General features: G+C 30.7%; 2 protein-coding genes across 2 annotated transcripts; both read right to left on the minus strand.

Annotated features, from left to right (window-relative positions):
• Positions 1-3,234: 3,234 nt before the first annotated feature.
• LOC102589763 (major pollen allergen Ole e 6-like) lies at positions 3,235-4,308 on the minus strand. The gene is made up of 2 exons (XM_006366606.1): positions 4,074-4,308; positions 3,235-3,298 (listed from the first exon to the last, which is right to left on the minus strand). The coding sequence occupies exons 1-2, from the start codon at positions 4,306-4,308 to the stop codon at positions 3,273-3,275; spliced, it is 261 nt and encodes an 86-aa protein (XP_006366668.1). The 3' UTR covers positions 3,235-3,272.
• A 5,446-nt stretch (positions 4,309-9,754) lies between these two features.
• LOC107058819 (uncharacterized) lies at positions 9,755-10,283 on the minus strand. Its single transcript, XM_015304991.1, has 2 exons — positions 9,977-10,283; positions 9,755-9,831 (listed from the first exon to the last, which is right to left on the minus strand). Exons 1-2 carry the CDS (start codon positions 10,221-10,223, stop codon positions 9,806-9,808), a joined length of 273 nt encoding a protein of 90 aa, XP_015160477.1. The 5' UTR covers positions 10,224-10,283; the 3' UTR covers positions 9,755-9,805.
• Between the last annotated feature and the right edge of the window lie 15,019 nt (positions 10,284-25,302).

A 25,302-nucleotide genomic window follows, 5' to 3' on the forward strand; every position in this document is an offset into this window, starting at 1 on the left:
GGTGTTTCTTAAGAAAATAACACAAAATATGATATGAGTAATGATACTAAAATATCCAACAAAAAATAATAATAATGAAATCGTGTAAAACAAATATTGCAAATTAACAAGTCATAATGAAAATGATCATAATTTAAAAGTACTAAATCATGCTAAAATTAAGTTTAATAAGTATTAGTTACATGACTAAATATTAAAGGAATTAAAATTAGATTATGTATTTTAATTGTCACTAATGTAAAATTAAAGAACAAATATTCAATATTATTGTCATTCTTAGTGTTGAATTGATTTTCTTTTTGCATTAGTATTAATTTCATTTTTGATTTAAGCTTTATTATAATTATTAATATCTATGGACTATAATCTTTATTGAACCATTTAGAATTCTAAGTTTCAAACTTGAAAGAATAACTATATTAAAAGATAAAAACTATGAAAAAGTATAAGAAATATTTAAAAATTATATCAAAGTAAATATTTTTATGTATAAAATAAAATTTTAAAATTATATATATAATGTCGGGTTGGTTTGGTCTCGGGTTGATTTTTTTTAGTTAAAACCAAACCAACCCAAATATAGTCGATTTTTTTTTCCAATACCAAACCAAGTCAAACCAACCACTGGTCGGGTTTTTTTTCTCGGTTTGAGGTTTGGTTCGGTTTGAGGTTCGGTTTTGTACACCCCTAATTTTCAATATAGAGAAAAATAATTAGTTTTATAGAAGAACATAAAAAGGAAGAGAAGTTACAATATATTTGGTAATATCATGAATTTTGAGTGAATAAAAGTTAGAAACTTAATTCATTTGGCTAATCCATATTTTACCCATGTAAAAAGTCACTCACCCAACCCATTAAATATGGGAAAGTTGGGCGGGTTACCAAAATATGGGCTCATTTGCTGTCACTATTCATGATCAAGAAAATCATGTTTCGTCAGTTTTATTTAGTAACTAAACATATTATAGGAAAAAAGAAATTGAAACTTGGTCGATCGATTTGAACTAAGACTTATTGTTTAGTCCATTTTTTATTTTTCCAAATTCAGTTCAATTTGATACATCTAATATTTTGATAGTTTTTGACATCTATATTCCAAAATTCAATTGTTCCTATTATCCTAGTCTTTCATAATATTCTTCCAAACTTGTTTATATATTTTTGGGATAAGGGTCTGAAAATACCTCAACTTTGGTCGGATTTGCTGTTGCAATACTAAACTTTTCATAAGGACCTATTACCTCCCTAGACTATTTAATACCGTATTTTAAACATATATATTTGCCCACGTGGACATAAAAAATAATGCAAAATTATAAATAGTAATGTGTCCATGTGGGCACATATATACCTTTAAAATACACTATTAAATAGTTCAGGGGGTAAAAAATACGGTATTAAATAGTCTAGGGAGGTAATAGATCCTCATGAAAGTTTTAGTATCGCAACAGCAAATCCGACCAAAAATTGAGGTATTTTTCAGACCCTTATCCCTATATTTTTTCATCAAGATTTAATTCTTTCAAGGATCATTTATTCATCGAGACTTAGTTTTTGAGCAATTGGAGTCGCTTGATTTCAAGAATTGTTTGTTAACTGAAGACTTCGAGGTGATCTGTTTGGCTGATCCGTAGTAGTTTTGAATCCTATTATATATTTACTTTTATTTTGTCTAAACACATATACAACCCCTCAAACTTGCCCTCATTTTTCATTTTGGCACTCCAACTTAGCCTTGTTCCATTTTAACCCTTAAACTCCATTTTTTCTGTACCATTTAAACACTTATACTAATTTTTATGATTTGTTTTTATTTATGTTCTTCAATTGCAATTTCTTATTTTTTAAAAATAAACGTGTGCCTGTTAATTAAAAAAATTAAACATTCGCGAACGAACATAAAAAATTTCAAACAATAATATTATTTTTTGATATTTCTCTGTATTTTTGCATGAAAATAAATTGACGAAAGTTCTTTGATTTTCTTTCTTAAACATTCAATTAAATTAAATAACACTACTTATTTATTTTTTCTTATCATCTAGGCTATCTAAATTTAACGCAAATACTCACTTTTAATTTTTAATATAAATCAATACGAATAAAAAAACCCATCTTCAAAAAGACTCGACTGACTTTGTTAATAACACTACTAAAAAAAGACTCTTGTTCATTGCTAATAACACTACTAAACAATGTTAAAACTCGACTAACTTTGTTAGGTTGTCGGTGATTTTAATGTTCATTGCTAATAACACTATTAAACAATGTTAAAACTCGACTGACTTTGTTAGGTTGTCGGTGATTTTAAAGAAAGAAAACCAACACAATTTCGTCAGTTATTTTTCACACAAAAATACATAACACTCTTAAAAAGAAATTATTATTTTTTAAAAAGAATTATTTTTTGTTAATTTTATTTTTTAACTAAAATTAAATGACACATGTCGATTTAAAATAAGAAGTTGCAATTGAAGAATATATATAAAAATAAATAAATCATAAAAATAGTATTTCGTGTTAAACTGGAACATAAAAAATGGAGTTCAAGGATTAAAATGGAACAAGGCTAAGATAAAGTGCCAAAATGAAAAATATGGACAAGTTAGAGGGGCTGTATATGTGTTTGGCCTTTCTATTTCAAGACAGTTTTATTGAGACATTATTAGATGTATATATTTAAAGATTTTGTGCCTATGACACCAGAGTTTTGGGATGCACTAGTTCCTTTTTTGCTATTTATGATTCAGAGGCGTATTCAGGAGGGGGTCACTGGGTTCACGTGAATCCATGCTCCTCTCCTGAAATCATATATAGTAGTGTTATATTTTTTATAAAATATTTAAATATAGATATGTGAACCCAAACTTGAAGTATATATCATACGTGCAATTATGATTGATTGCACCTCTCCAAGTGAGGTTAGAAATTTGAATCTTTTATTTATCTTGTTTTATTTTCCTTTTTAAAATTGGGTAATATATCTCTAAGTGGTTTGGATAGGTAAAAATAACTTTTTATATATTTTATTAGAATATGTAAATTTATGAATTAAGAAAAATCAAGATTATAAAATTTAGAAGTTAAATAAAGTACTGAAAATTTTATATAAAGTTCAAACGCGACTAAGAATGATACAAAAAATTTAAACTAACGTAATGTATACATACATTGTATAGTATACTACTACTTTTTTATTCTTCTTTCCCTATATTTGCTATACTAAAAGAAATGTTTTGCATCCTTTGGTGCATCTTCAAGGCTTCAAATTAATTTTTCATTTTCTCGATTCTTTCTGCAAAAATAGAAGATAATAACGTATTAGAAAATAGAAACAAAAATAACATTTTTATAATCAGGTCAATTATATGATAACTAACTACAACATTTTAATTTCTATAATAAACATTAATCAATAGTTCTATAATAATAATAATAATAATAATAATAATAATATTAACAATAATGATGGGTGAAGTAGCTAGTAATTGCACAATTATAACATGTATGATAAACGTTAGTATGTTACAATAGGCAAAACTACATAGTTAATGTAAATATTCTCTAAGTTCTCGATGTATATAACTAATTAAATTTAGAAAAATAACATGTTAGAACTATAATAAAATATTGTGTAAAAATCCTTTAATTTGTATTGTCATATATATAAATTCTAAATTTAAAAAACATTAACATACTTTATATGACGTGTTAAAATTATATGGGAAAAATGATAAATATACCCCCAAACTATCGTAAATGGTATGCAGATACCCTCCGTCATACTTTTGGGACATTGGTGCCCTTGCCATCCAAAACTAGAGCATATATGCCCTTCACTCTAACGGAAGACTAAACAGGGACACGTGGCGCGATCTTATCCGTCGATTCAATATTTAATAAATGTTGGATCGGTGGATAAGATTATGACACATGTATGTCCGTTAGTATAAAGGGTATATATGCTCAGTTTTTGGACGGCAGGGGGCACCAATGTCTCAAAAGTATGACAGAGGGTATCTAAATACCATTTAGGATAGTTCGGGGTATATTTGTCCTTAAATATTTACCTTTGAGCAACTTAGCACTGCATTCAGTGTCACATTTCATCTCACAACGAGTGTATCCAAATCCTTCATTGGTACATTCCTTTTGACAATCATTGTAGCAATCTTTATATTCATTTGCCACAATTTCAAATGATTTTTTAAATTCTTCTGCTTTATTTTCTTCATCAGCCATGGATGAAGAAATCACAATAATGCAAACAAAAAACATTGCCATAAGCTTCTTTGATGCCTCCATTTTTTTTAATATGTGTTTCACTTTTCGTTTTTCGATTTTTCGTTTTGTTGTTATATATGTATTTTTTTGTGTGTATATTTGATTAATACTATTGAATCTTCTATAGAAAAATACCACCTCAAATTTATGTGGTTGATAACCAATTTTGTAGGAAATTTCTGGTTGTGCTTGTATTTTTTTTTCTTTGTTTTGGTTGGTAATGAAGAGTTAGTTTACTAAAAAATAGGAATTATTATAAATTATGATTTCTAAAGAACTACACTTTCAAAAATATGAAGAGTACTAATTTCAAATTAAATAACAAGCTAATTAAGATCGCTTGTCACTCTATTTAAGATATGTGTAAATATATTTACCTTAAATGATGACTATATATTTGATTATATATAGGCACCAATATACACAATGTTTGGTTGGCTGTATCGATCGAGTCATTGAAGCCTACTTACTATGACAACAAGGGTCGCCACTAATTAATTAATGGAGAGACTATATATCTCATTATTCAAACATTTCTATTATATTTACTAGTTCTCTCTATAGTTTGAAATAATTATTTTTTTATATCACTAATTAATAATTTTATACTAGATTTCAAGTCAAATACACCCTAAATTTTATATCACTCTGGGGTTGTCTGGTACAAAGTATTATAACACAGAGATTAGTAATGCAGGGATTAGTAATGCATGGATTAGTAATGCATGGATTAATAATGCAGGGATTAGTAATGCAGGGGTTATTTTTATCAATTGTTTGGTGCATTGCTTCCCACCTAATTTTGGGTTTGGATTAAAAAAAATTACAAAAGTTTCTTACCAATTATACCCTTGAATTGTTATAGAATTTTCTATTTATTTAATTGGGCCGAGATAGATAACTATTGGACAATATTATTTTTATAATTGAGAGTCTTATTACTAAATTTTTAGAGCTCGAATTATCAAAAATCAATTGCTTTGAAATTGAATAAGGTTATTACTTTGTTTTTTTTTTCTTTTCATAAATGGTGTATTGCTATAATTACAGTGCCGTTCGAAAAAAATCAAGAACGCTGAGGATGTTTTCTATTTTGGTTCCTTTTATGATACACGTTATAGTGTGTTATAGACAATTCATTATTTTATTTCTCAGCTTATCCTATTTACAACCCTAGTTATAAAAAAAATTAAAAAGAATAGATGGAATTCCGAATTAGTTAGAAATTCCACTTTAACATTTGAGTTCTTTTAAATCTAAATAATTAATTTCTTCGTTGGGTCCATAATTTTATTACATACAAAATAATTTATTCTGCCTTATTATCCTATATTTGAAGTTAAATTTAATTGAGTGATTTATTGATAGAAATATCTAAGTTGAGTGAGTTTATCGACACAAAACAAAGTTCAATGTGACTTTACTTGAAAAAATCTCAAAGTTGAGTAATCTTTTGAGCAACAAACAACTCTTTATTAAAATAATAAAATTTGTAAGCTAAATTATTTAAATAAATTTACTAATATAAATATAAATTATTATGAAATCAAGAAAATAAATAAAATGATTAAAAGAATTTGAGGGATATTTTTTGTCTTTACATAGATAATCTCATGGTATTAAAACCTATGTATTACTAATACCACCAAATGGATTAGATAATCATATAATACCATGTATGTTGTATGGATTAGTTATACATGGACCAAAATTCCTACCAAACATAGTACTAAATAATACCATACATAATACATGGACTATTTCTTCTAATACTCCCTACCAAACGACCCCTATGTATCACAAATACATGTGAATCATACTAAACGTACACATGTATATATATATATATGTTTCTGGTGTACTTGCATGTATCTAGGATACCAGATGCGTAGGAGAATGGTGGGCGAGATAGAGGGAGGCGGGAGAGATTTGTCAGATACATGTATTTGGGATACCAAATACGTAGGAGGGTGGCAAGCGAGATGACAAGGATGCGAGAAAGATTTGTCTATGTATCCCAGATACATGTGAATTTACTTGGATACAATGTATCTGAAACAAATTGCACCTAATTTGACTCATGTATCCCAAGATACATGTATTTGAATGTATCTGGAAGCATCAAAATCTAATAAAATTCGTAACATTACAAATTAACGTATAACTAAATAATTAACTCCTAAACTAATGAAATTTCTACAATTTTCCCGTCATTTATTATACCAGTGCTAAGAGAGATTGGACTAGTCCCTATCGAGACAACATAAAGTACTCTCCAATTGATCCTACGTTAGTTTTTAAACTAGTACGTCATCTATTCTTACAGAGGCGTATCTAAGTGGGGGTCACCGGGTTCACGTGAACCCATGGTCCCCTCCCGAGATCATATATAGTAGTGTTATATTTAAAAAATATATATATTGAAATATAGATGTGTGAACCCACACTCGGAATATCACATAATGCGATCATGATTGGGTGCACTTTTGGCATTTTAATTAATTCAATATATAAAAATTCTTTTTCTGAAAATATTTTATCCATTTTTCTTTGGAATATTTGTGGTGCATTTTTTAGTCCAAAAGGCATGACTAACCACTCATAATGTCCATTAGGAGTACTGAAAGCAGTCAACTGAATGGAGTTTTCTGCTAATTTTATTTGCCAAAAACCGCTTTTACAGTCAAATTTTGAGAAATAGGTCTTTCCTCTAGCTAAATTAATTAAATTGTTTTTATTTGGGATGAAGTATCCGTCAAATAAACAGTTTTTATTAAGCTCTTCATAGTTTATCACCATTCGAGCTTTGCCCCTTTTTATCTCAACATGGTTTCTTACCATAAATGCTGGACTACTATGAGGACTTTTACTCATTCTTATTAATTTTAAGTTGAGCAATTCTTTGATTTGAATTTTGAATTCAATTTTATCATCTTCATTGTAGAGCATGGGTTTGACTCTTATAATTATGCTTGGGTCTTTTAAGGTTAAAGTTGCCCTTTCATGGTTTTGTTCCCATTTTTCTAATGGATTTTCTCCATAAGATTTTTGTAAATTTTCTTTAATCTTTTCTAGATTAAGACACTTACAAATAATTTTTCTTAGATTTTCTAAGTATTTTCTTTTGAAAATTCCATCATTAATTTCAAGGTTATATGGATTTTGTTTTCTTGGGACTTTGATAAAATGTCCACAAGGGGTTTTAAGGCTTATCATATATAATGTTTGATGATAATCCTGAAATTGTTGTAGAAAATCATTTCCTAATAATAAATCTGTTTCTAGTTTGTCATAGGCAAACAATTTATTTATAGATACAATCTTTGATCCTAAGATTATTCTACTTTTTCTTTTGATTTTGAGAGCTTTTCTTTATCTTCTGTGATTCCAATCATTGATATATTATTTTTATTTATGTCCCAATCTTTTATCAAAAAAGATTTTGCTAGACTTGCTTCAGAGCCATTGTCTATTTGACAACATGTTGTTATTTTTGTATCATAGAAGGTTATTTCTATGAAAACTGAAACTTTAAAAATAGTTTCTTTTGGCATTTACATTTTTGGTATAAAACATGTTTCTCCTTTGTATATGATTTCTATGCCATTTTTTCCTATACTATAGTCTTCTAATTTGTTTAGGAAAAGAAGGTTTCCTAAGATTAAATCCTGATCACTTTCGTGATTTGTAATATAACAGGGAACTGTTATTCTTATTGTATCCAATTGTATTGTTAAATCTACCATAGTTTTACAACTAAAGTCATTTCCTTCGAAGGTTTGGTAATTATATTGTTTACCTTCGTATATTGATAATCCATCAAGTATAATACCTTTTACATGGTTAGCTGTGGCTCCGGTTTGTATCAAGATTTCTTGATATTTTCATTCGATTCCATTGAAAATTCTTCCCTTTATTTTAGTAATATTTGAAATTTCTAAATTTTTTGTAGGATATCTATTTGATATACTTTTTCTAATGGAATTTCTTCCATATTCTATTGAAAGTCTAGGATTACTAGTACTTCCTATTTCTTGTGTTTTTCCAAACTGGATTTCATATTCGTCTGGAATTAGTGCTTGATGCACTTCTGCTTCAACTATTCGTGCTATCCCTGCACATTCTTGATCTATTTCGATCATTCCTTTATTTTTATATATCTTGCCATAATTCGAATTTGTAACTGTATACAAGGCTTGATAATATATACTCATTATATGATTACCTGATTTAAATAGATCTTTTCTTTTGATCTGAAAATGTAAACTCAAGGCATCATTAAAGTCAACATCTTTGAGTGAAATACAATATTTCGGGTAATAGGTAAAGAGAAGCTTTGTGTAAGCTAGGTTTCCCTCCACTATACCAAGATTTCCTTCTCTTGCATTTATAAATCTTTCATCTGATAGATTTATAACTATTGGACAATTGATTCCTTCTTTAAAAGTCGATTTGACTAATATTTGGATTCCTCCTAAATGAACATAATTCATTTTTTTTCCTTTTTCTTTCAGGAATTTTTCAGAGAATTTGATCTATCATGGGTTTTGTTAACAGGTTTAATTTATGTTTACCTATTGTTTGAGTGATTTCTATTACCTTTTCATATATATATATATCTCAGAATTAATTTTAGACCTATAATTTTAAATTTTTATAGATTTCAGTAGTAAAAACCTAAATGTCGAATCGATTAAATTTATATAAATCAACATTTTTATAATAGTGCACTCATCATCTCAAAATTTTGAATACGTCTCTGCGTCTATATATGCAATAAAGCTTTTATAGTACTTCATAATACATTATAATAATTTATATATACGAAAAAATAACATAAAATGTTTTGAAACTCCTCGGTCAACATCATTTTCCTTGTAGATATTTATATATATATATATAAGGAAGTGTGAATCTTATATATAACACTTTCTTCGTCTCAAATTAATAATCACTTTAAAAGTATATCATAAACAACTTTTCTATCTTTTTTCTAGACTCCACTTGCGGAATTATGTTGGGTTTGTTATTGTTTTAGCTCAAAACTATTATGCCAAAATGATTGTCATTTTAAGAGCAAAGTTGGTTGTTGTTTTTACAGTACCCTTAATATTAATCTCCAAAATAACTTGTTCCCAATCAAAACGATGTCATAGAGAAAATTTCCTATTGTAGTGGTTTCGACCTCCTTATTACTCTTTATAGTGATAATTCTTAAATATTTCAGAACATAGCGACATTAATGTATATCAAAGGAATATAACATTGCCCAATTAATATTTATCAAGAAGATTAAGAAGACATAAAATAAAATTAAATGAATTAATTGCAATTGACTTGAGAGAAACAACAGTAATTAGAAAAAGAAACAATTTTTATTGAATCTTATAAATTATACAAATACAGTGGTAATTAATTAATGAATTAGTAGAAATAATTTCTTTAAAAAAAAAAACCACTGTTTTTTTTATTCTCTTTTTCCCACTACATTTGCATCCTTTGGTCCATTTCCAAGTCTTTAATTCTTCATGTTTTGGAGTCTCTCTGCAAAAAAAATAAAAAAATAGAACATAATAACGTGTTATAAAATCGTAACTAACATATATACGTTAAAATTGCATAACATATAGTACGTAAACAAAAAAGTGATTCTAAAAATAAGCAGAATAGAGATACGTTCGTATTATACCTTTGAGCAATCTAGCGGTACAATCTTCGTCACACTTCATTTCACAATGTGTATAACCGAATCCTGCATCGGAGCATATTTTCTGACAGATATTGTAACAAACTGTGTATTCAGTTGCAGCAACGGTAAATGCTTTTTTGAATTTTTCTGCGTTACTTTCTCCGTCAGCCATGGAGACGTGTACGGATGAAGAAATCATGACGATGCAAACGAGAAACACTGCAACAAGCTTCTTTGATGCCTCCATTTCTATATGTGCTTTTGCTTTACGCTTGAATTTTTTAAAATTTTAAAAAAAATTAATGCTTGTTGCTAGTGTTTTTTTTTTTGTTTTTTGGACGATTTGATTATGTTTTTAATTCTCTTATTTATAGAATTTTATGTTGAGAATACACTTCAAATTAATGAGTGAATATCCAATTTTATAGGATATTTGTGGTTGTGACGTTGTGTTTGTTTTTAATGAAAAGAAATTAGAGTGGTGAGAATCGTTCAACAATTTTTAGTTGAAGAAATTGGAGTCGTGAGAATCGACGTTCAATATATTTTTAAATACTTAATAAAACTTATAATTGGAAGGTAAAACATGTTAATATAACTATGTTTTTAAAAGGCGGAAGCCAAAAAAATAATAGTTTAGGTGTGTTTTGAATATGAACTCCATAAGAAATAATTAAGAAAAGATTAATAGAAACAACAAATAATATGATAATCGAAATTGAAAAACCAAATGCACACCCCTACCTCTTGGTATTTCTTTCGATTTCGGTTATCGTATTATTTGTTGTTTCTATTATTCTTTTCTCAATTATTTTTTATGGAGTTCATAGTTAAAAGTAGGAGTGTTCGTGGTTCGGTTTGGATTGGTTATTGGTTAAAACTAAAACCAAACCAATCTAGTCGGTTTTTTAAATTTCTAAAACCAAACCAAACCAAACGAAAAAAATAACCGTCGATTTGGTTATTGATGGTTTGGTTTGGTTCAGTTTTTCTGTTTTTTTTTTAGTTTGAAAGTAATAAATTTTTGAGGACATACGTATCTTGATAGACACAAACACCTAGTACATGAACAATCCACTGAAAAGCTATTGTTGGTTCAATTAAGCAATTAAACAATACTAAAGTTATCAAAACACTAACAATGTGATTCAATTAAGAGAAGGTGTAACTATCTTATAAAAGGTATGGTAGGTAAAGATTAAAGTAATGAATTTTGATGGACTTGTACTTATGATTGTAATAGATGGGCAAAAATTTTCGTGTTGGGCTTGAGAAAATGGTAAAGTTAAAGACTTAAGTTACTTAAAATCTAACAAAATATTTATATTTTATTTATGAATGATATATAAATAATTATAAAATTTATATATCTAATTTATCGATTCGATTTGGTTATTTTTGCAGTTATTTTTAGTAAAATCAAAACCAAACCAAATAGTATCGGTTTTTCAAAATGTAAAACCAAACCTAACCAAATCAAACCAATTATCGGTTTGGTTCGGATTGGTAGTTCGGTTTGGTTTTTTAACCATAACCATGAACAACCCTAGTTAAAAGCACACGTAAGCTAATTTTTTTGTGAGTTTCATACTTCAATTACCCATTATTATAACACCTCGGACTTTGAAAAAGGTTAATGCGGATTAACGGACAAGTCCACACGCCTAAAACATATCATGAACCCTTCGCTGAACCCTAAACAGTTCGTGAAAGGGTTCATTGGCCGTTCAAGGCAGCCAGGAAATTGTGGGTGTTTGTATGGTTCCCTATACGCACCGTATAGACTTATATGGCCCGTTTAGGGGTCTATATAGATCACCCGTCACCTTTTAAGTTAGAGTCATTTTGGTGATCAGCTATGTCATTTTATTTCTTATTCTAAGCCTTATATAAGTGATTTAAGTCATAAAACTACTCATTCTAGATCATTCTCCTAATCATAAATTTCCCCTCCAAGTTCATCCCCAAAGTTCTCTCTAAAGCTAAGGAAGAAGAAGCTAGGGTTTCACTTTAAGATCTTCAGTTCACCATAGCTATTGGGTCTTGATCGCTAGGGTATGCTAGTATTCACCTGTGGAGTTCTTTCCTCCATAGGGTTCCCAAGATTTCCAATTTTACAAAGTTAAGAGTTTTATTCAATCTTCATGGGTTCTTCTCAATTATGATTCAATTGATTGTTTTCTATCTTTTAATGCATGAATTGAAGTAATTACATGATTTTGAGTTGAATTCATATATGAATCCATACATGATCGTCTATGATTTTAAACTATGAACACATGACGAAACTTATGAACTATGATTTATGGAAATTATACATGTTTTATGACAGCAATGTTTATGACTTAAGTAATTAAGCTTATAGATGAAGGTATTATCTATATGTCCTATGAAGTTTGGCCACATGATATGAATGAAATCTAGATTTGCCATCAATGCTTTTGATTTATTTTCCTATATTAGGTCTTGATTAGAATGTTATTTGGATATGCCATCAATGATCATGGATCAAGTTTTCTAAAACTAATATCATTAGTAGTATGATACTTTTAGTATGAAATTAATGACTATGGGTCGTATAAATCTATTATGAAAACATCATGGATGGTGAAAGGTTTCTCACGCATGGTTGAAGGAGTTACTCTATAATGATTTGAGCTTGAATTAGTAACTTAATTGTCCTTTTTATGTATGATGTTATGTTTATGAAATTTGACTTTTATTCATTCCATTGAAATATTGACTTAACATCGAGAGGGCTTTGAGGTGGAGGCTCAAATAGGATAGTCTCTCGTAACAACCTCTAGTCCCTAACTACGTGCCCAGTACAATTGTCTTAAATGACTTACCTAGTGGATCAACTTTAGGAAAAGATGATGTGTACAAATACTACCTTGGCAAGTAGAATCCCCTTCTTTCGGTATGAGGGATATACCGGATTCCATGATATAGATCTCATGGTCTTATTATAGGTTAAAACTGATATCCCACAAAGCGAATATGTTTTCTTCAAAGCTTTCTTATGTTTCTTATTTTAAATATGTTAATGACCATGATTTATAACTTATGTTTTCTAACCTTTTATTTTATGATTTATATTGGTCATTGTACGTCATGAAAAGTCCTTTTTAGCATTATTACATACCTTTTATGCATTTCTATCATACTTAGTACAGTCCATGTACTAATGCATACTTGTGCCTATATTGTTTCACTAATGTAGGGTCCGATCTCCTATAGCTACCTCACAGAGTACTCATGGCTAGTTGATCTCTTGGCATTCGAAGATTGGTATGTCCTTATGTTCCAAGGACCGAGACACTTTTTCATGCTTTTCTTAACTTCAGTTTTCAAATATTTGTATGAATGTGGTGTATGTGTTACGTCCCAACCACTCCTTTTTGATGTAATAGATGACTTGTTGAGACTATGTTAGACTTTCGCTTTGTCAAACTCGTTTATGATAAAAGAATGTTTCTTTTGAAATCTTTATTTCTATTATCTTGTATGATGTATGCTAAGTGGCTTGTGTAGGGCCTTTCAGGGTTCTATACGTCATGTTACGCCTAGGGCATACTTTGAATCATGACAATTATTCTCTTTACCTACATAATTTATCACTCTATTTATATCAAAATACACATTGATGCTAACTTCACTACTATAAATAAAGGTTTTTCTACAACGAATTAGTGAGAAATTTGTGTCATAGTACATGATTTTGCCACTCGTTTGGAAAATGGAGGGTGGGAAACAGATTCTCACTAATATAGTAAGAAACTTTCTAACTTTTTCATATGAAAACATTAATATTTTTCCTCACTGATTCAATCAAAATATCTATGAAAATAGCTACTGAACTTTTTTCAATGAGAAAATAGTGATTTTTTGTAGTTGTTGGCCAATTTTTTTTTTCTCCAATTGACAACAGTGTGTGAGGCCAACTCAACATATATGTGTGTTTTAATACAAAAGAAATAATATTTAAGACATGAAACTCGCAAAAAGGAAATAGATTAGATAGGTAAATAGATGAGGTATGAACCTCATGAAAATGTGACCGTAATTAATTTTTTTTATTTTTTACCTTTAACTTTGTTTTATATGAATTTTCCACCGTTGTATTTTCTTTTCTTGTTGATTTTGATATACTTCTTAAGGCACAAGTCTACACTCTAGACATGGCCTTGTAAGGCTCAACCTGTCATGCACCTTCCCTCATATTTTATCATCGTTAACGGCGTAGTTACATTGTTGCCCTTTTGGTTTCATCCTTAAATTGTTTTCCCTTTTGAATATTTTGATCAATTTTATTGCCTTTTTAACTCCGGACTAATATATATATATATATAAACGAATTTATTGAATCTGAAAAATTACAAAGTACAATGTACAGATGAAAAAACATTGTTTTATTCTTCTTTTCTCTCTAAGAAATATTTTGCATCCTTTGGTCCATCTTGAGGGCTTCAAATTAATGTTTCATTTTATCAATATCTTCTGCAAAATCTACAAACAAAAACATATATATTTATATTAGAAAATGAAAACAAGAGAACATTTCTATGATCAGGTCAATTATATAGTAACTAATTACATGTTAATTTCTATAATAGGCTAAACTACATAGCTAATGTCTTAATGTAACAAAGATTTGTTACATTCTTAGTGCATATAACTTAAATTCAGTAAGTTAACCTACTATATATATATATATATATATATATATATAGATATATCACATGTTATACATATATATGTTGAGAATACAAAAAATATTTACCTTGGAGAATCTGAGCAACACATTCACCTCCACAATGAGTCTCACAAGCAGTTTTTTCCTTGCCATTAGCAGCACATAAAATTACACATTTAGTGCAACATTTTTCATATTCAACAGCCATATCTTCATATGTGTTTCTGAATTTTTCATCATTTATTTCTTTGGTAGCCATGGAGATGTCCACACATGAAGAAATCACAAAAATGCAAATGAGAAACACTGCAAAAAGCTTCTTTGATGCCTCCATTTTTATTTTTTGTTTTTTTAAATATGTTTGTTGTTTTTTGTTTGGTTTTTAGATGATTTGATTAATGTTATTGTATATCCAATTTATAGGTGTTTTGGGACATCAAAATACCTCAAATTAAAGTGGTTGATAACCAATTTTATAGGGAATTTTTGGTTGTGGTTGTGTGACCTTTCATTTTAGTTGGTATTAGAGACTTAGTTTACTAAAAACTAGGAATTGTTATATGATATCTCACCAAGATTTTTTTTTTTTTTTTTGTCTATATTCATTTTATTAAGGGAAAAAAGGAGAAATATATCTCTGAACTATCGTAAATGGTATGCAGATACCCTCTGTCATATTTTTGGGACATTGGTGCCCTTACCGTTCAAAGTCTAGAGCATATATACCCTTTATACTAACGGACATACACATGTCATAATCTTATCCACCAACCCGACATTTATTAAATATCAGATCGATGGATGAGATTGTTCCACGTGTCCCTATTTAGTCATATATATGTTGAAGGGAATATATGCTCTAGTTTTTGGACGGCAGAGGCACCAATGTCCCAAAAATATGACGAAGGGTATCTGCATACCATTTCCGATAGTTCGGAGGTGTATTTGTCCTTTTTGCCTTTTATTAAAGTCTTATTAATGATCTTTTATACATTTGTTATGAATGAATACCTTGTTTTGATTAAGTATTCATTACCCCCTTCAACTTGAAGCTTTTTATTCGGTGTACACCTAAACTATATTCCGTGTTAATTACCCCCCCCCCTTTGAACTTGTTTATTCCTCCATCGCGTACACCTTTATTGTCCACCTGGCGTAGAAATTGACAACACACTCTACTAGGGCGTGAAGAAGTGATTTTTTGCCACATCATAAAAGCTACAACGGTAAAAAAACGTAAAATCTCCATTTTTCTTTAATATTTGACATATTTTAAAACGAAAAATAGGGCAAAATGTAAATGAAAAGTAAAGGAAACAAAGATTAACACTTACTTGCTAAGAATTTCAGACAAATTTGAAATTTAATCGACCAACTTCACGTCTAGAAAAACCCAAATCCAAAAAAGGAGTTCCGCGAAAATCAGCCCTTATTCAAAAATAACTTTAAAACTATGAATTTTAAATTTAAGAAAAACTATCCGATGAATAAATGACATGTAGCATTTTACCTAATTATTTTAACTATTTTAAAATCTATTTTGCAGCACCCTATTCCCTCCCCTGCAACCTATCTTCTTCAAGATACTTTTGCAGAAATAACCCCAATCCTCACCGATTTTTTTAAATCCAAAATTAATTTGTTTTATTCCTAACAATAAAAGTCTTGTGCTGGCATTTAATCTGAGTTCTCCAGTACTAAATATTAATTTCTTGAAGATTTTCAGGTTTAGTCCGGAAGTTTTGTGAGAAGCTTAGTCCGAAAGTTTTAGGTGAGAAGCCTAGGTGAGAAAGTGAGAAGGTTTGATACTTATTTTTTGCCATATTAATTTATCTAGGTGGCTATTATTTATCCAGGTGGAAATCCACATCACCACTTTTGCCAGCTGTCGCGCGCATGTAGTCACAATAGGAGCAGGTGGACAAAAAAGGTGTACGTGATGGAGGAATAAACAAGTTCGGGGGTAATTAAAACGGAATATAATTTAGGTATACACCGAATAAAAAGCTTCAAATTCAGGGGGTAATGAATACTTTTGCCTTATTTATTACAATTTATAATGTTAGAAGGCATGATTATACTTTTGTCTAGGTTTTTATTATTTTATTTTAATTAGTTTTTGTGTTGTTAATTTTATACTAGAAAAGCTTATATGGGGATATACTTACATATAGGATTGTTCAAATCAAATCGAAATCAATAATTCAAACCAATTTTTTTTTATTGATTTATCGATAATGTAATTTTATTAATTTTTTAATTATCGGGTTATGAATTCTTAATGGTTTGAGGTTTTTCTTAATTTATATAAATCAATAAATTATATTTATACCATTTGGTATATAAAGTTCTTGGTTTAAGGTTTAGTTTCATACTTTTATTTTTGGTTGTCTCAAACCCTCAGATTTTCTACAATGTGTCAGTGTTTGCTTTTGAGCAAGATGCAATCTATCAACTCGTCTGCATGGTTCATTTGGTCAGTCACCTTGTTTCTAAGTGATTTTGGATGTGATTTCTTGTGTGTATCAAATCTTAACGGTTCAAACGACAACAATCAATAACCAAGAAACCAATATCTTAAGAATCCCAAATTTTGGAAAACATTTCTATCCAGGACTTCCCCACAGATACGAACCTTGCCCGCGAACTCGGACCAACAATTCATTAAAGTCTGTGAACGCAGCACTCCCTCCGTGAACACGGAGGCTAACTAAATAACCCTCCGCAAATGCAGTGGCCTCCACACAAACATGAAGCCCACAAATCCGGCCCTCCGCGAACATGATGGCCTACCTGCGAAAACGATGGGCACCAGATATAGCAACAAAATCAACAACACCAAAAGTTTCGAAAGGACCTTCAAAATTCATTCGGAACTCCATACACACAAACTAAATATGTCATCCAACTAAACTCAACGTTTTGGACTCAATGGAACCATAAATACAAATCTGAGATATCCTTGATTCGGAACTCGTAAAAGTCACAATAACTAACAAATGCATAAAAACACCAAACTAAGCTTGGGATCTCTAAAAATTCAACCAAGACCTCTCTTAGGTCTAAAATCATCCCCAAAATTCAATGGAATTGTTGGAAGTCTAATACGAGCATCAGAACTCCGAATGTTGACCAAAGTAAACTAAAGGCCAAAATTACCCAAACTTCCAAACTTAAGACGTCAAATTCACGAAACAACTCTGAATCTGAACCCAACGACTCTCCTAGACCTAATTCCACATTGTGGAGCTGATGGGACTAATAAAAGTTTATTTTGAGACTCGAAACTCCGATTGACACCGAAAACCACCTTTAACCAACTTAAGTCTTTCAAAACTTCTAAAAACCACAAATTTTTACTAAACTTTAAAAATCAACTTCAGAAATGACTCGGAGCAACAATCCGGAGGGTAAAATTGTAATTTTACAAAAAATTCCATAAATGACCTTCCGGGTCATTACACAATGTTGATGATGAAGTTGAAGATGATACATTATACAATATCTTTGAAACCAGTACACATAAGGAAGCACTTGTCGCGTCTAGAACTCATCGTAACCTTTTGATGCAGTTCGAGAAGACAACACCGAATCTTTTGGATGCAATAACAAAATCAAAGATGCGCTTCTACTAGATTTAAATTTTAAATGTTGGTTGCATTTTGTTGATTGTGTTGAAAGTAGACTGTTCTTCATCCCTTCTGTACATTGAATCAATTGGATCATTCTCTAATTTTTTCCTTATTGCATCTTGTAGCTTAGTAACAATAGATTGGTCAACACAGTATGTTAAGATGATGTATTCATTTTTGGGTTCTTCGTTAGGTACTTAAAAGCTGAAACTTTAAATCATAATGATAATATGAGAAAGGTGTACATATATTAGAAAATATATTAAAGAGATATAATATTACTTGTCTTTGTTTATATATTTTTTCAACTTGCAAATATGATTTTTATTATGCTATTAATTATTGACACGAACGAATAAACGAACCGGAAAAAGTCAAAGAGAAAAGAGAAAAAACAAACTAATAAGAAACAATCTATCTACCTTCAGAAGGTAGGAATAAAATTGCGTACGTACACCTTACCCTCCTCGCCCACTGTTAGGACCGAAAATAAGTAGGTGTAATGCGGAAGCTAGCAAAGCAAACCTCGAAAAACCACGAGTAAGAAGACAAACGAGAAACACACCAAAAGACACAAATATTTAACATGTTTCGGTCAATCGACCTACGTCTACAAAAGAGATGAGCAATCCACTATAAATATGAGAGTAACTCAACCAATTCACTCGAAATACAAGGAGGTTCACAAATTCTCCTCCATAACCGAAACTCTCAAAACTCTAGGACTACATTGTGAATGTTGATTAAGTTAGAAAGAACAAGCCTTTATTTATAGAGTCCTAAATCATTTTCCTACCATAAAAGGACTAGCCAATCCAAAACCATTTCCTAAAAGGAAAACTTATTTATGGTAAGAAACTCAGGGCAAATAAAAACCCAACAAAATACTCCCCTTTGGCCTGAATTTCTAACAAAATAAATTTGTCCACCTTCTTCACATAATTTTTAGGATCTTGCATCTCTTCTCCATAATCTCCTCCATCAAATCTACATCTCGACACAGAGAACCTCTCTGAAACAATTTCTCCAACAAAAAACTTCGTTACTATCAAATAGGTTGCGGTAAGAACTACATCCGCCAAGATGAACACCTCTTTCTAACCTGGTTCAATCATCGATTATTGAACCATTGAACCTGACTCCATCATTGAATTCGGCTCTGATACCACTTGTTATGATCATAAATAAGTAGGTGTCATGCGGAAGATCGCAAAGCAAACCTCGAAAAACCACGAGTAAGAAGGCAAACGAGAAACACACCAAAAGACACAAAGATTTAATGTGGTTCGGTCAATCGACCTACGTCCACAAAAGAGATGAGCAATCCACTATAAATATGAGAGTACAAAATATAGAGAGAAACAACCTCAACCAATTCACTCGAAATACAAGGAGGTTCACAAATTCTCCTCCATAACGAAACTCTCAAAACTCTAAGACTACATTGTGAATGCTGATTAAGTTAGAAAGAACAAGCCTATATTTATAGAGTGTTAAAATATTTTCCTACCATAAAAGGACTAGCCAATTCAAAACCTTTTTCCTAAAAAGAAAACCTATTTATGGTAAGAAACTCAGGGCAAATAAAACCCAACACCCACATGCACTTGCGTTATTGCTTCATGACACGAAAAGAACAATACTCATATATTATCATATTATCAAACAAAATGGAGTAGAAAACAAGATTTCAAGAGAACAATAATTTGTCAATTCAATTCGGTTATTTTTCAAAAGAAATTCTAAAATTAAAATCAAATAAAATATTATTGGTTTTTAAAAATATAAAATCAAATCCAAATAAAATCAATTTATTTGATCAGTTTGAATAAATTTTTATCCAAATTGTGAACACCCCTACCTACAGTCGTATAGATATAAGTATCTCCTATTATATCATTGAAAGAATGGAAAATATTAACTAATATCGCGTTTGTCTAGCAATTATTTGTATAAATCAAAGAGAATGATACGAAGATCGTAAAATTTAGAAGTAAACATAATAGAATGATACGAAGTTTTAAAGGCTCAAATTTGTCATTGAACTTTGAGAAAAGACTCATTGTCCTTCGTTAAAAGTTTGGCTTATCTATGTCATTTTCGTTGGCATATTTGAGTCTAATCCCTTTTTAAAATAACATCGTCATGTATATATATATACATCATTGTTTTATTGAATCTAAAAATTAGAAAATTAAACGAATTTATTAAATTTGAAAATTACAAAGTACAATGTCACAGATGAAAAAACATTGTTTTATTCTTCTTTCTCTCTAAGAAATATATTTTGCGTTCTTTGGTCCATCTTGAAGCTTCAAATTAATGTTTCATTTTCTCAATATCTTCTGCAAAAACTATAGATAAAAACATATATATATATATATATATATATTAGAAAGTGAAAACATCAGAACATTTCTATGACAATTATTACTTGTTAATTTCTATGATTAACACACGCGCGCGCATATATATATTGAAAAAATAAAAAAGGAAAAAGGACAAATATACTCCTAACTATCGTAAATGGTATGCAGATATCTTCCGTCATACTTTTGGAACATTGGTGCCCCTGTCGTCCATAAACTAGAGCATATATGCCCTTCATTCTAACGGAAGACTAAATAGAGACACGTGGCACAATCTTATCCGTCAATCTAATATTTAATAAATATGGTGTCGGTGGATAAGATAATGACATGTGTATGTCCGTTAGTATAAAGGGTATATATGCTCTAGTTTTTGTACGACAGAGGCACCAATGTCCCAAAAGTATGACGGAAGGTATCTGTAAACCATTTACGATAGTTCGGGGTTAAAAATTTACCTTGGAGAATCCTCTGAACGCAATCACCTCCACATTGAGTATTACAACTATCTTTAGGCGTGCCAGTGGTGGCACATACAGTGCTACATTTATAGTAGCAATTATCTAATTCACTTCCAATATGTTCATATGTTTTTCTGAATTTTTCATTGGTAATTGCTTTGCTAGCCATGGAGATGTCTATAGATGAAGAAATCACAAAAATGCAAATGAGAAACATTGCAAAAAGCTTCTTTGATGCCTCCATTTTTATTGTTTTTTTGTTTTTTCTTTTAAATATGTTTGTTGTTTTGTGCTTGGTTTTTAGATGATTTGATTAATCTTATTGAATATCCAATTTATAGGTGTTTTGGGATATCAAAATACCTCAAATTAAAGTGGTTGATAACCAATTTTGTAGGGAATTTTTGGTTGTGGTTGTGTGTGATTTCTTTTTAGTTGGTATTTAGAGAGTTAGTTAACTAAAAATTAGGAATTATAACATGATATCTCAATAAGAAAAACTTATCGATAAATAGAAATTGATAATTTGAATTAAAAAAATATTGGTTTATCGATTTAGCGGTTGCAGTAATGATTTTATTTATTTTATTATCGGGATGTTTTTTATTCTTAACAGGTTAATAAATAACCTAATAGTAAATCAATAAATTATATTTATACCATTCGGTATATAAAGTTCTTGACTTAAGGTTTAGTTTCATACGTTTATTTTTTGTAGTCTCAAACATTTGGTATTCTATAATGTGTTAGTGTTTGCTTTTGAACAAGATGCAATCTGTCAACTCATGTGCATGTGCATGGTTCATTTGGTTTGTCACCTTCTTTTTAAGTGATTCTCAATGAGATTTTTTGTGTGTCAAATTTTAACGGTTAAACCGATAATCGAACCGACAACGACCAATAACTAATAAGTCAATGTCTTAATGGTTCTATAATGGTTTACTCTTAAACCCTCAGCTTGATGGTTCGAGTGGCTCAGGCTTGGCTAGGGATTTACATGATGAACCTAGACAAGGTCCAATGACTCAATCAAGGTAAAGTTCAAGTAAAGAAGACCTTGGCATTAGCGTGGCTAAGGCATGCAAGGCAAGATGTGACTAAGGCATGACAAGGGCTGGGCAAAGCTAAGACATTAATGCAATTAGGTTGTGATCGTGGCAAAATAGGTTCGAGGGCTAAGTGTTGGGTAAGGACAACGACTCAGGAAGCTGAACCACAATGGAAAGCTCTACGAGGCAGGACATGTGCACAGTGCATGCACGAGGGCACGTGCAAAACTAGGCGGCCAGAGACAAATTTTGGCGTCAAATTTGAAGGTTGCCTGCGTGTGCCTCACACATTGTTAAAGCCTCTAAGTTTTGAAGAATGGCAAAGTGAATAGAACAGGTCGTGCATACGTGATACAAAAATTAAGGAAAACTACTACGCGTAAGTTTTTCTGTGAAAGAAGTAGAGTACAAACAGGAGTCCTAACACAACATGGAGTTTGAATCAAGGTTGATTTAAAGAAGCTTTGTAGCGGCAAAGAAAAATAGGAGTCCAAGTTGAGTTCAACAAGGCTTTGTAGCGGCAAAGACAAAGTTGAGTCGAACAAAGACTTGCTGGAGTTCTGATCTATAAATAGGGGGTTATTTTCATCAGAAAATTTTGCACACTTACATTGAGAGTAATATCAAAACACGATCAAGAGTTTGAGAAAGTTTTGATCTTTATTTTAGGGAGTGCTGCAAGTTGAGAGAACTGTTGTACTATTGTAGTCAAGAGTTTTTCAATACAATCAAGTGTTTGTGAGTAGGGTTCGTTTGACAAGTTGAATAACTTGAAGAACGATAGAAGATTTAAACCTGGGGTTTTTTGTCTTGGGTAGTTAGGAATTAGAGTTTATAATTCCTTAGGTTACATAGCTTTGTAATCGTTGTGTTATTTGAAGGTTTATAAATAATACAAAGTGCTAAGCAAGTTGTTATACGAAATTATTTATTATTAAGCTCCAAATAAATAGGAACGAATAGTCAGTACGTGTTCCTTTATAGAATTCAGGAGGGTAGAATTCCAACACACATGTATGAGCAGTTGGCGGTTTCCGCAGTTTCTAGCCGTTGGGACTTTGTCAGCATTGCAGATAAGATTCGTTTGTCTAAAATTCAAATTGGCCTATCAGTTGGGGATGCCAATCGAAGTAGTTAGGACTGTGTGTGGGATGTGGCTAAGTGTTGGACTAGATCGTGCGTTAAAAGAAAAAGGGTTGAGTTTCAGTGTGCTAGACTGTCTAAGTGGGTTAGATCGTCTTGGATTGACCCGTTACATTTAGCATGTCTATAAATTCTTACCCGATAAGTTGAACTGATAAATACGCAATCCTACTTTAACCAGATGAAATATCTTCAAAGACAATGTCTTTGACGACACACCTCATGCTATGAGAATTCCCTACACATTTCTTTATTAAGTATTTTTTGTAGGATTTTCAAAAGTAACATAATTTGATATTGATAGCTAAACTAATGAGGTTCATATGTACCCTCCATATAAGGCATCTAGGTTTCTGGGTCGTTGATTATAGTGAGTGACTTATGCCTTGATTGTATGTGTTCTTGAGAGCAAAAGCTTACTGATGAACATAAAGTAAGAGAAAACTTTGAAACATAAAAATATATAACTAACTATTTATAGTCAACAAAAGAAATACACAAATTAATATGACATAACAATATTTCACTCGAGCCTTAAAGTACATCCACCAATAAAAATGCTCCATTTGAAAATACTAAAAATTACGAAAATATTTTAAAACACCATAATCCACAACTTTATTTTTGACATTTAGAAGTCATTTAACAGAAATTAGGCAATTTTTTCAGCTTTTCGTGTGTGTTAGCCCGTGAATATTTTGGTGATATTGCTTCAACCAATTTTAAAAAAAAATCTTTACGGCACCCTCTGTAGTGAGTTGGGGAGCAGTACGTATAGTCTCACCATGATCTACGATTTTTTTTGGCATTTAGAAGCTATTTAAAAGGAATTAGGCGGTTTTTTCAGTTCTTCATATGTAGCCCATGAAGATGTTGGTGATATAATTTTGTTAGATTTTTTTGTAAAAATTTTATGGGACCCTTCATAATGAGTTGGCGGAGTAGTACGTATAGCTTCACCATGATCTATGACATTTTTGACATTCAGGAGCCATTTAACAAGAATCAGACGATTTTCTCAGTTTTTTTTATGTGTGTTAGCCCATTAATATTTTGGTGATATGGCTTCCAGACTATATTTTTGAAAAAAAACTTTACGAGACTTTCTATAATGAGTTGGGGGAGAATTATGTATAACCTCACCATGATACACAATAGTTTTTGACATTTAGGAACCATTTAACAAGAATTAGACGAGTTTCTCAGTTATTCTGTGTGTGTTAATCTATTTATATTTTGGTGATATGACTCTCAGTTGATTTAAAAAAAAAACTTTACAGGACCCCTTATAATGAGTTGGTGGAGCAATACGTATAGATTCACCATGATCCACGTTATTTTTTGGCAGTTAGGAGCCATATAACAGGGATTCTGCAATTTTCTTAATTTTTCGTGTGTGTTGTTAGACCATGAATATTTTGATCATATGGCTTCGGGTCGATTTTTTTGATAAAGTTGTTATGGGACCTTTTGTAATGAGTTGGGGGAGCAGTACCTATAGCTAACATTGAAGAGTCATTTAGCAGGAATTAGATGATTTTCTGAGTTTTTTGAAGATATTACCCATGAATATTTCGGTGATCTGTCTTTCAGGCGATTTTTTTGGAAAAAAATTACATGTCACTCCATAATAAATTAGGGGAGCACTATGTATACTCACCATGATCCACAATATTTTTGAGCATTTAGAAGCCAGGAATAAGACGATTTTCTCAATTTTTCGTGGGGGTTAGCCCATGAATATTTTGGGGATAAGCTTTCGGGTGATTTTCTGAAAAAACTTTACGGGACACTCCACAATTAGTTGGGTGAGCAATATGTATAGCCTCACCATGACCCACGACATTTCAGTGCATTTAGGATCTATTTAACAAGAATTTGACGATTTTCTCAGTTTTTCGTGTGTGTTAGCCCATGAATATTTCGGTGACATGGCTTTCGGTCGATTTTTTTTTGAAAAAAGATTACGGGACCCT

This window comes from Solanum tuberosum, unplaced genomic scaffold (assembly GCF_000226075.1).
Source record: "Solanum tuberosum cultivar DM 1-3 516 R44 unplaced genomic scaffold, SolTub_3.0 scf00665, whole genome shotgun sequence".
NCBI lineage: Eukaryota > Viridiplantae > Streptophyta > Magnoliopsida > Solanales > Solanaceae > Solanum > Solanum tuberosum.